This window comes from Misgurnus anguillicaudatus, chromosome 14, assembly GCF_027580225.2.
Source record: "Misgurnus anguillicaudatus chromosome 14, ASM2758022v2, whole genome shotgun sequence".
Lineage (NCBI taxonomy): Eukaryota > Metazoa > Chordata > Actinopteri > Cypriniformes > Cobitidae > Misgurnus > Misgurnus anguillicaudatus.
This window is the reverse complement of record NC_073350.2, coordinates 32,591,842-32,605,119: the sequence shown is the minus strand read 5'-3', so window position 1 is coordinate 32,605,119 and position 13,278 is coordinate 32,591,842. Positions and strand designations below refer to the sequence as shown.

At 35.6% G+C, this 13,278-nt stretch overlaps 1 protein-coding gene across 10 annotated transcripts in view; it reads left to right on the top strand.

Annotated features, from left to right (window-relative positions):
- camta1b (calmodulin binding transcription activator 1b) overlaps window positions 1-13,278 on the top strand; it is a 375,185-nt gene that overhangs the window by 331,348 nt on the left and 30,559 nt on the right. For 8 of the 10 annotated variants that reach the window (XM_055183906.2, XM_055183911.2, XM_055183905.2 and 5 more), the window contains 2 exons: window positions 7,905-8,058; window positions 12,300-12,440. In XM_055183906.2, the coding sequence (XP_055039881.2) occupies window positions 7,905-8,058; window positions 12,300-12,440 (295 nt within the window). The remainder of the gene's footprint in view (window positions 1-7,904; window positions 8,059-12,299; window positions 12,441-13,278) is intronic. The other 2 variants (XM_055183913.2, XM_055183908.2) reach the window with 1 other exon arrangement.

Here is a 13,278-nt window from a genome sequence, read left to right as displayed (position 1 = left end):
AAACTGATAGAGAAGCTACGGTAGATGTCATCGTCTGAGACAATTTAGTGACAAAATACGCTACAGAGCAGTTTGTCCGTTTAGGGGGCGTGCACACCAAAGCTTTTATGCCCGCGGCCGGCGCATGTTTTCAACAGATTCCAAATGAAACTCAGCGTTTTTCAAATAAGCCGGCGCTGGTCAGTTTTTTCCGCACTTGGCGCTGAGCGTCGAGAGTTGAAAGAGATTCAACTCTGGGTGAAAAGCTCCGCTCGTCAATGTCAGTTCTCACACGGCCGTCCACTCACAGTGGAGGAGTGGCAGGTATCACAACAACCAACCGGCTAACAGCTCAAGTATCACAGTTAGAAAGCGCTCGGCTGAAAAACAGCTGGCAATAGGTGTCCTCCAGCCGCGTTTAAAAGTTTAGGTGTGCACAACCCCTTAGGGCTACTGTAGAAACACGGTGGCATGAAATGGCGACTTCCATGTAAGGCAACCGGCGTGTATGTAAATAAAAATGGCTCATTCTGAGGTAATAAAACAAAACAGTTAATTTTGTATGAATGATCTTTATACACCACTGATAATGTAGTTATGTAGATTATATTGCATTTCTGTCAAGAGATCCTTTTTAAAGTTACACAGTGCACCTTTAAATACAAAATATGTCCAACAAAATGTAACTTCTTATTTGTTTTCTTTATATGCATGCAATATGAGATAAAATTTTAGGAGCAGATTAGAAGTCAACAAAGTTTTTATACATTTTAGGTGCTTGTTTACGTGATAACGTATTTCATAAAAGCGGGACCCGCAGGTTGGAGAAAACGCCAATCCGCGCATAACTAGTGCAGGGTCACTCAACATCTGTCCAAAAAAAGCTTTTGGTTTGCATTTATCTTTCTGTAGATGAATGCGCATGTGTGCCGGCTTGTAGTGTTTCTTTACAAGGTAACATCCCCATCTACTGGCCTGGCATATGTAGTGCAGTGTATATAGTCATCTTCAGAGATCCATGTAAATCCATATCTTTTTAACTGCGTTGTCATGTGTACGTGAAATTTCCATTAAAGCAAAAGAAAAACATTTCACATTTTCACTAAATCATTGTTTCTCTCATTCAGGCACAAACCCTTTCAGACTTTATCTCTCTTTTCTTTCTTTCTTTCTCTCACACACATACTTTTTAATGCGTTTTGTGTTGTCTGGCTGTATAAGTGCTATTTCAGCTTCTATGTGTTAAGGATTAATGGTGTATTGATGTCCTCAATTAATTCTTATTATGCTACAGTAGATCTTACAAACTCTCTTGCGTGTCTCCATTTGCTCAAGAGACATTTGTATTCCCCGTGGCAGATGCCTGTCAGTACTCATGCTTGTGTGGTCAGTTGTGTTCGTGTGGCTCGGTGCGTATAAATAAAAGTGACAAAAAGTAATTAACCCTCTGATGCATGATGTCCACTGCAGTAAACAGATCTTTAAAAGCTCTTATAACCATTCAGGATGTGATGTATCTAAATACTGTGGGTGATTACCTTTGACCAGTACCCATGATTCAATAAGACTTCCGTCTTCTTTATTGCATTGCTTGTGTATAACAACACAAATTTGAGTTAGCTGACAAATGTGAATATTCTTCATATTGGAAAAGACAGGTAAAATGCATTTATTTGTGGGGTGTAAATTATATTTTCGTTTTGAAATGAATAGAAACAAATCTATTTTTGTCTTTGTTGTTTAATAACACATTAAGAATACATTAAATGTCCTTTTCCCTTCAAAAGAACATCAATTTATTCATCTTTTGGCTGCTTTGTATTTCTGCAGTGTGATCAATGCTGCCCCCTCAGGCCAACAGTGGTACTGCATATAAAGTGAGCAATATACAATGCTCACTTGTGTACTTAGTGTTGTCATTTAAACCATAGATAAACAGAGTTGAGAGAGTCTGAAGTGTATATATCAGGGAAAGATGGACCGTACTCAGGGTTTAAATAAAAAAGCCTCATCGATTACAACACACATCTGTGTCCACCCATAAAACCCACCGTATGTGAGGGGAAATTGCCCTTGAAATGAATTGTGTGTGCGCCGTGGGCAGAGAGCTGCCTAATGATGGACATACTGCACATTTATCATTACATACACTGCGTCCAGGGCAAATATTAAAGACGTACACATTCAGTTTGTCAGCATTCAAGTCACACACAGACTTTATATTGCATAGATGTTACACGTGAACAGCTACAGGCCTGCTGAGTGTTAAATGTGTTACTTTCATTCTTTGTGGGTACATTTCCCACAAATTGTCCTTAGCAGTACCCTTTTAAAAAGTACACCTTTGCACCTAAAGAGTTCATTTTACTAACTCAGAGGTAAATATTAGTACCAAATGTATACCTAAATGGTACATATTAGGACCTTTTAAAAGGTACTGCCCCAGTGACAGCTAAGAACCATTTTGGCCGTTTTGTCTGACAGTTTATAGGTAAAATAATCTGGATTTGGGAAAATTTAAGGAGAAATTTCATATTGAAATGTTAAGTAATATTAATGTTAAATGCAAATCTGAGCTCAGCTTGTAACATTGTTAAGATTAGGGCTGTCACAATGATTAAATAATCGTCTCATCGGGATTAATTGTCCTCATTGCAATGATTTCAGATCACCGCAATGATTACATATCTCTTTAAAAAACACAAGGGGGTGCTGCAGCGCCTGTATAAATGAGACCATATCAGATGGTGCTTCTTAACTGACAGTGTAACGCAATGCATTGCAACGCCATTTAATACAGTGGAAAAAACAGCATTTAAAGAAATTATGCAAAACTTTGATAAGCACTACGAACTGCCAGGTAAAACCTACATTTTGGACATCTTTAAAGCAACACTAAAGAGTTTTTTTTCCTTATGTTTTAACCTATGTTTCCAAAAAAGTTTCAGTCGTTCATCCACTCGAAACAGGGTGAACGGCACTTCCACATTCGCTTTGCAGCCCTCTATCGGCCAAAACCGCACTAAAGAAGTTTCCAACCGTCAGGTCGCGTTCCTGTAGTTCGAGTGAAAACTACAAAAACTTGCTTTACGGCACACCTACAATCCAATCAGAGGCATCTTTGCTGCAGTAGCCTAAATTATTTACGACAGTGGACAATTCCGCTTCCAACCTGTAGGGGGAGCAAAGAGCAAAAACTGTGTAAAACTTTAGTGTTGCTTTAAAGGCAATTTTCTCAATATTTTTTTGCACTCTCAGATTCCAGATTTTCAAATAGTTGTATCAAAATGTTTCTATCCTAACAAACCATGCATAAATGGAACGCTTATTTAAAGCTTTCAAATGATGTATAAATCTCAATTTCAAAAAATTGACCCTTATGGCTGGTTTTGTGGTCCAGGCTCACATTTGTGACATTTCTGGGTCATTTTCTCAGAAACCAAAAAAACTTAAAAAGTTTCTATTTGCTCTCCATTGAATCTTGCTGATATCTAGGAAGAGATAAGATCTAGATAAGAGATCGCATCTGTGAATTTTCTTTTTATATGGGTTAATATAGCGCATGAGTCAGATGGATGACTTTAATGGTGAAATAAGAAAGTGACACAGGTTTGTAACAAGATGAGTAAAAAGAATTTTCATTTTCTGGATGAATTGTTTCTTTAAAATGTAAGTTTTCTGGCCTTGAGAATGACTGAAGTCGGATAAATTCCTCACACAATAATTCAGGACACGTCTAGTTTTACATTAAGTGGTTTTGACACATTTTTTTAAAGAAGTGAAGAATATTATATAGTCAGATAAATGCAGAATAGATTTCTCTGGTACGGTGTTGTATTTGTGCGTGCGTTTGTTACGTATGGATTCGACTGGATGAAATAAACTAAACATTGGAAGCAGGTGTGAGACGACTTACAAACCTACACGGACGTGCCTGCAATACGAGATTCACCTGTGTGCAAACTCAGGATAGATGAACAGAGGGATGAGGAGAGAAAGGGAATGTATACACTTAATTTATTACCTTCATTATCGTTGATGAGATGGAAAGCAGTTTACGGTTGAGCTACAGTGGTCGTGTGCGTGAACATGTGTTTGAGTGTGCATGCGGGCATCTATTAAAGCCTTGTTGCCAGGTTACAGCCGTATGTCGAATATTCCATAAGAAACTGCAAATATTGCACCACCGTGGAGAGATGAGAAAAATTTCAGATCCCATTCTGAAAGAAACTTTTTGGGTCAGTCAACACAGTCAGTCATCTGGAGAGGAACAGTTTGATCTTTTGACGGGTTAAACCTCTCAAATGTTCAAAATATACACATTTATATGATATACATCAAATATTTTTGGGTCCACACTGGAGCTCTTCCCGTCTGAGGACTAATGATTTAGATCAGGGGCTTTCAAACTTTTTTGTCAGCCGAATCCTTTTGACCTAAATTATATAAGTGTACAGCTTAAGATTTTATTTTAAGTAAAGTTTTAACAGTACACTGCAAAAAAATTATTTTCAAGAAAAAAAATCTGCCAAATCTGGGGTAAGCAGATTTTTCTTAAATTTTTCTTGAATTTAGTGTTTAAACATTTTTTCAAAATGTCCATTTTTGGTCTAAAAACTAGACTTATTTTCTTGGGTCGTTTTGCTCATCCAGAGAAAGCATCTTAATTTAAGAATTTTTAGATATGTTTACTGAAAACAAGACAAAAATACTAAGAATTTTTTTCTTGAATTTTTTTTTTGCCGTGTACATATTTTTATTGGACCTTTATCTTGTAACAAGTTTCAGTTTTGTGATATATTTTGGTGTTTTTTAATGGTCACATGACACACTGCAAAAAATTATTTTCAAGAAAAAAAAATCTTAGAATTTTTGTCTTGTTTTCAGTAAAAATATCTAAAAATTCTTAAATTAAAATGTTTTTTTTTTTTTGACAAAACAACCCAAGAACATAAGTCTAGTTCTTAGACCAAAAATATCAAATTTAAGTGATTTTGTGCATAAAAAAGCAAAAATATCTGAAAAAGGGCTAAGCAAAATAATTTTGAACAGTTTTCTTAAACACTAAATTCAAGAAAAATTTGTGTTCAAGAAAAAATGTGCTTACCCCATTGGCAATTTTTTATTTATTTTTTTGCTTGTTTTAATCACAAAATCACTTAAATTTGATATTTTTGGTCTAAAAACTTGACTTATTTTCTTGGGTCGTTTTGCTCATCCAGAGAAAGCATCTTAATTTAAGAATTTTTAGAGTTTCTTACTAAAACAAGACAAAAATACTAAGGATTTTTTTCTTGAAATTTTTTTTTCTTAAATTTTTTTTATATATATTTTGGTGTTGTGTTTAATGTTCACATGACACACTGCAAAAAATTATTTTCAAGAAAAAAACACTCTTGTTTTAGTAAGAAACTCTAAAAATTCTTAAATTAAGATGTTTTTTTTTTGATGAACAAAACAACCCAAGAACATAAGTCTAGTTCTTAGACCAAAAATATCAAATTTAAGTGATTTTGTGCATAAAAAAACAAAAATATCGGAAAAAGGGATAAGCAAAATAATTTTGAAAATTTTTCTTAAACACTAAATTCAAGAAAAATTCTAGAAAAAAATTGCTTACCCCATTATTTATATATATATTTTTTTTTGCTTGTTTTAACCACAAAATCACTTACATTTGATATTTTTGGTCTACAAACTAGACTTATCTTCTTGGGCCGTTTTGCTCATCAAGAAAACGCATCTTAATTTCAGAATTTTTAGAGATTTTTACTGAAAACAAGACAAAAATATTACTAAGAATTCTTTCTCTTGGAAATCATTTTTTGCAGTGCATTCAGATTAAGTAAATAAAATATATTTCTTTTATTTAGATTTTTTATTTTAAATGTATTTATTTAATTTAATTGTAATTAATTAACCCCCTGGAATTCCATCAACACCACCAGGCATTCAGAAAAGCCTGGTTTAGACAAAAAGAGATTTGTTTAATTTATACTTTCTTTGGGTGCGTAATGTATTATCCAACACCAGTGCTAACCTAGAGGTCATAAACAGGCCTAAATGGACCATGTGCTTGGAGAAATCTCCATAGATATGCAATGCCTGGACCTAAACCTTTAACCCTTGCATGTTCATGTATTATATATATTTTAATGGTGCTTTCAGAAACCAATAGGAGTGTTTGAACTTCCAACATTCACACATTTCCCCATGTTTAAATTCCTCCAAAATCCGTGCTGACTCAGAAGGCAAAAAATCAGATTGGAGGTTTGCCATTTTTGTGTCCATCAAGCATCAGATGGTCATTTGGTGGTTCATAGGTCACCTTACACCTGCACACTCAGAAAAAAAGGTACAAAAGTTGTGCCATTTTACCAACATGCACTTTTTAGGTACAAAAGTGTATTTTTTTTAAATATACAGCCCTTCATGTAACTTTTTTTCGGAGAGTGTGACCATATTTTATTTGTTCAACTAAATCTTTTTATCAGAATGTTCTTGACTATCAAAAGAAAAAAGGCGTTGTGTATGTAGTGTAACATTTTTAACAGCAGTAGAGTTTTATTCAAAAGGGAAGAATAATGCAATGCAATTTTACTCTTGTTTAAGAATGCAATGAAATCGGCCAGACTGTTTTTATTTTAAGATTTTGTGCAGAAACCTTATAATACGCATCGCCGAACATGTTCGCTTTTTCCGTCTCCCATCTGGTCACTAATGCTGCGATATTAAAATGCTAATATGGCCGTCAGACAGCCGTTTGAAGAAGAGAAGTTTATTTTGTCTTTCACAGAGAGATCCGCACTCTTCATGGGTAAAAAGGGGAAATGTTGGCTGTGTTTCAAAAGCCGAAGGTGATGTGAAGCTACTGATTCGCTGTAGTTTTAAATTCGAGTTTTGGTCTGTAACACATTGATTTATTTAGAGAATGCTGAGAGTGAAAGTTTTAGTCATTAACACGGTCAGTGAATGTGAAAATGGATGAGGGTCTCACTTTTACATCCAAAAAGATGAATCCAGGAGTGAGCGGAGGCAGATTGATGGAGAAACTAAATTATTGGCAGCGGGGGAAATTTATTGACAATGTAACATTGACAAACCTTCAGAATTGTATCGGGCCTCATTCTTCTCTGTCAGGACCCCACATGCATCCGTCAGTCCCTGTACAGCTGTCTGTTACCATTATTACACTTCGGCTTTATATAAAGAAATTGTGATGGATGTTTTCTTGTATGAAAGTTGCAATTTTGTGCAAAGGTAAATCTATAGCTACAGTACATGTAACAACGGTGTCCTCTAAGTGTATCAGTTTGATTTGTCATTCCAAGATCCCCGAACTCAACGTACCTGTACCTCCTTCGCACCCTCGACTCCTTCCCGTAGCAGCTGAGTTTTAAGCAACACCTATTACTCTTAGGCTGTCAATTAGGATAATTTATGGCCGTAATTCTTAGCCGGGATGAATTGTGGTGTTTTGATGTTGGTAAATACTTAGAAGTTAATTGGGGGCATCTGCTCCGGGGAGCTCGGCGAAGAATGGAAGACGCTTGTGTTTCCGTGCGTGCTTGCCAATTAACGACTCCCACCTCCTGCCACCGAACGCAAAACAACTCGCGGACCCGACGTTTAACACGTTAGCTCCTCCGCCGTGGCTGTTCGTGCTTCTGGCGAGATTCTCTTGTGCGTGCGTTTAGTTGAAGTTTTAATTGCATGGATAGATGTCACTTCGGATGCTGTAAACAGTATGTGAGACCACCGTAGATGCAAAAGAAGTGATTTACAACGTTTGTGGTTATACTTTTGGGTAGGGGCTTTGTCCCATCACTGTTCACCTTTTCTTGTCAGTTTCCACTTGCTTTTGTCTCGACTTCCTTCCTTTTTCATTATGTGGAGTCTTTTATCATGATTTCTCTCTCCTTCAGAACCCTGACATTGTGCTGGTCCACTACCTGAACGTGCCCGCCATAGAGGATTGTGGGAAACCATGTGGACCCATCCTGTGCTCCATCAACACAGATAAGAAAGAGTGGGCCAAATGGACCAAGGAAGAGCTCATTGGACAGCTCAAGCCCATGTGTGAGTAAATCATATCTGATAATATCATTCATTCACAGTGTATTTGTAATGATAATGTGTCTGACTTCATTTTACAAACCTTGAGGAATTTGTCATTTATAAAAAGAGCTTAGTTTGTGCAAATTTAGTTGGCAATGACAATGAGTTTGTGATTTACTGCAAATAATTATTTTCAAGAAAAAAATTCTTAGTATTTTTGTCTTGTTTTTAGTAAAAATATATACAAATTCTTAAATTAAGATGCTTTTTTGATGAGCAAAACGACCCAAGAAAATAAGTCTAGTTTTTAGACCAAAATTATCAAATTTAAGTGATTTTGTGCATAAAATAAGCAAAAAAAATCTGCCAATTAGCTAATATTTTTGTCTTGTTTTCAGTACAAATATTTAAAAAAATAAATAAAATCAAGATGCATTTTCTTGATGAGCAAAATTACCTAAGAAAATAAATCTAGTTTTTAGACCAAAAATATAAAATGTAAGTGAATTTGTGCTAAACCAAGCAAAAAAAAATCTCCCAATGGGGTGCGAAAAAAAATCTTGAAATGAGTTTACTTTTTTCTTAAACACCTCACTGCAAAAATTATGTTCCAGAAAACATTTTCTTAGTTTTTTTGTCTTGTTTTCAGTAAAAATATCTAGAAATTCTTAAATTAAGATGCTTTTTTGATGAGCAAAACTACCCAAGAAAATAAGTCTAGTTTTTTGACCAAAAATATCAAATTTTATGTAAAAAACAAGCAAAAAAAATCTGTAAGCAATTTTTTTTATTTTTCTTGAATTTAGTGTTTAACAAATATGTTTAAGATTTTTTTGCTTATGCCATTGGCATATTTTGTTGCTTGTTTTATGCACAAAATCACTTAAATTTGATATTTTTGGTCTAAAAACTAGATTTATTTTCTTGGGTCGTTTTGCTCATCAAGAAAAAGCATCTTAATTAAGAATTTGTAGATATTATTACAGAAAACAAGACAAAAATACTAAGAACATTTTTTCTTGAAAATCATTTTTTGCAGTGTACAGTACATTTTGTACAAGTTGATGTGTCCTAATCCAGATCCACACAGCTGTATATTAAATATAACATTTGTTTTAATTATATGTGATTTTGTGCATCAGGACAAAAAAATAACTGGAAACTTGTCACGTCGCACTTGTGTTTCCTGCAGTCATGTTAAATATAAAGGAATTTTAAAATGGTTATTTTCAGCCCTGCAAAGGTCATGGGAATTATTACCAATCTTAAAAAAGTCAGGGAAAAGTCATTGAACTTTCTGTAATGAATATAAAGTGTCTAGTTATGTTCTGCTCTAAAGGATTTTACAGCTCTTGAAGAAACAGCTCCCTTGTTGGGCCGCATTCAAACCTCGAGATGTTATTTATACATTTGTACACTAAAAAAATACCATTACCGTCATTTAAATATATAAATTATAATTATTGCTACCTAACACACATATAGGAATCCGCTCCAGTAATGTTTTATGTTTAATGTAGAAAAAAATCCTTATTAATAATCACAAATGACCTGGTTAGATCAGAAGGGACCTTAGATCAGTTTCAGATCGCAGTGGGGGGCCCTTGTACTGAAGGTGCCTGTCAGGAGAAGACCCAAATCATTCTGACACCTGTCCTCTGGTCCGCTATGCTTTTAACTCGACCGAACCGCCGCGAGGACGAATGTATGCCGAAATCCAGACAGCGGCTTTCATACTCAATCTTGATGAGAGAGAGTTATAAAAAGAACAGAGAGTTCAGCTGTGAATTACTGGTGACTTCTGGACAGTGTCAGTGTATGGACTCACACTCTATACATTCACAGCGCCCTTTCTTCCCTCCAATATCTGAACCCACATCAATGAGTCATTAACTTCCTGATGTGGTAGTGCTGTAGTGACAGGCCAGCTGAACGCTTCGCACATCATCATCATCTCTTTGAATGACCTTCCAGTACTTACACTCAGTGACGGTGCGATAGTGACACCTACTGGCGAGAGAGTGAAATTGCAGGACATTTTAGTTTTGAGAGATTTGCTCTTGGTGTCAGATTTCTGGTATATTGACACAATAATGAATAAATAAGGAAAATATAACTATGCAAACAATTAGGGTTATCTTCAGGGGTATAGAAAATAACATTTTTACAGTTCATTATTAAAACAGCAGACATCAATGGAAAGTAAACACCATGATAGAAAAAAGTGTTTTTATTCTTTTAGGAAAAACGTGCATGTTTGGGTTAGTCTGTAGTAATTTGTTTCACATAAAAGTCCGTCTAAATCTGTATGGTTCTTACAAAACTTACAAAACTACACTGGTGTCCATACAATAAAAAAGAAACATTCAAAGGCTCTAAATAAATATTAATTTATATCTAAAATGCCAAATGAGTAGGCTATATATGCTCATTTCAAATAGGATATATTGAAAACACAAGATGAAAACTGTGGTCTTTACATAACTATACAAAATTATTATTATTATATAGTCTCTCTTATGTATTAAATAACAATCATGTTTATTTCTGGGCATAAATTCAAAATAAGAGACATAACGAGATTCCTCACCTCGTAGTTTTGTGATTGTGAATAATACATTGACCACAAATGAGTCCAAATTGTTGATTTTTAATAAATTAGAACTGTATTTGTCCGCTGTTGGAAGCTTGATACATTTTTATGTGAAGTGAAATTCACAATGTGAACACGAGATGTCGCTATAACACAAAGCATCAACTCCCTCATCTCGTTCAGGAGGCCACAAACACTTTGCACTTCTCTCTCTCCACAGATGTTTAGAAAATCTTTAGATTTACGCGGATGAAGCGACACGCAAACGCAATAAAGTGTTTGGTGCAAGGATTTGCTGAATGTGGCGGTGTGTATCACACGCCGTGCTCGACTGCACATGGTGTTGCGCAAACCGATCGCCGGATGACATAAAAAACCGCGAGTGTTCGAGACGCTCTCGCGACACTGTGATGTCATTCGCCGAACAGTCTGCGCAGCGTGAAATGAAAACGATACCTACTGAGACCTAGGCCGTTTCTCAATCCGAAGGCTGCAGCCTCCGGAGGTCGCACATGCAGGCTGCATACGTCATCAAGCCTGGTTTATTTAAGTAAACAGAGCATTACATTCCCAAGTTATAAGCATATTGCAACAATTTACGATTAACTAAGAATAACAATCAATTTTATAATTGTTAATATTTTGAAATAATAAGACGTCTTGATGGCGTATGCGACCTTTGGAAGCTGCAACCTTCGGATTGAGAAACGGCCCTAATGCACCTTGCCAACCACCCTAAAAACGTAAGAAAAGGATATCTGAGACCTGATATAAAAACATATGAAAAACATAAGATAAAGTAAGGTAACAGTCTCAACGAACCAAGCATAGATTTAAGGAAGGAGTAAATAAAAATAGATTAAAAAATAAATACATAAAAAATAATAATAAATAAAAATAAAAAGATAAAAAAAGATTGAACATCAGGGTCTTCTAAAAGTTTAAAGGCCTTCAACAGGTTAAATGACTTTCTTCCACTTTTATTTATGAATGTAAAACTTCTCCATTATAAACAAATTATTCAATAGAAATTGAGTTGGTTATACTGTACCAAAAGTAGTAACGCAAAATGTCCAGCAGATGTCAGTGTTGCTTTACGTTTGTGTCTTTGGGTGTCTTGTAATGCAGATGTGTAATATTAAATAGCACCTGTGTGTCTCTACAGTCATGTGACTGAAGTTTTACATACTTTTTTTCTAAAAAGTTAAAAAATAAATACTCATATTAATGAAGCCGAAGCACAAAGCAAAACTTTATATATAGGATTTAATATAAGATTTGTGCTCAATGTTTGTGGATTGAACATTTACATTGATGCATTTGGCAGATGTTTTACATAAAGTGCTTCAAGTTAAACATTTCATCAATTGGATCGAACCCATGACCTTTGCTCTACTAACATAATTATCTTCTAGTTAAGCTACAGCATAAAATCTATACACAAAATCATCAAACATTTTTCACAGCTTTCCATAAACCGTCCTTGGCTTCATATTGCTGGTACTCATTAAGAGTTCAGGTCACAGGCGAATCAACTAAGCATTAAAAGCAAGCGAGGCAGGGCGGGTTAGACTGTGTCTCCTCTGCAGTGTCAGTAGGGGTGCTGGCGAGGTGCTGGTCTGTGTGGCTGACTGGCTGACGTCTGTGTGTCCCTCCTCTCTCCCGGCAGTTCATGGCATCAAGTGGACTTGCAGCAATGGGAATAGCAGCACAGGGTTCTCAGCAGAGCAGCTGGTTCAGCAGATTCTGGACAGCCACCAGACCAAACCACCTCCCCGGACTCACAACTGCCTCTGCACGGGCAACCTGGGTAAGAGCACGAGGAAGAACGGAAGGGGAAGGCTTCAGCTAGGCTAAGATATGTACAGTAAAGAAGGATCTTCTTATATCTAAATTGTTTTTCTTTGCATGCAGTGAGATAAGACTTTAAGAAGATACTCTGTGCTTGCATTTGTCAATATATCAGTTTATGCCATTTAAAAGATTTAAGAGTAAACTAGTATGTTTCCAATCAGATTTTGCCAATAATCTAAACGGTGCTATTTGTATACATTTCATAAATATACACTGAATCTGATTCTGTTTTAATTCTTCTAAGTTAAACTTTAAAGGGGACATGTCACCAGACTTTTTAAGATGTGAAATAAATCTTTGGGTTCCCCAGAGTACATATGTGAAGTTCTAGCACAAAAATATCCCACAGATAATTTATAATAACATTTTAAATTGCCACTTTGTAGGTGTGAGCAAAAAATTTGCCATTTTGTGTGTGTCCTTTAAAATGCAAATGAGCTGATCCCTGCACAAAATGGCAGTGCCGTGGTTGGATAGTGCAGATTAAGGGGCGGTATTATCCCCTTCTGACATCACAAGGGGCGCCAATTTTCATTAAGCTATTTTTTTCACATGCTTGCAGAGAATGGTTTACCAAAACTAAGTTACTGGGTTGATCTTTTTTATATTTTCTAGGTTGATAGAAGCACTGGGGACCTATAGCACTTAATCATGAAAAAGTCAGATTTTCATGATATGACCCCTTTATAAGACACATCTGAAACAAAGTTAAGATGTAAATGAAACTAAACTGCATCAATATGTTTCAACTGTCAAAACTGCAAACTCTAAGCAAAAAAAATCCCCTATAGAAA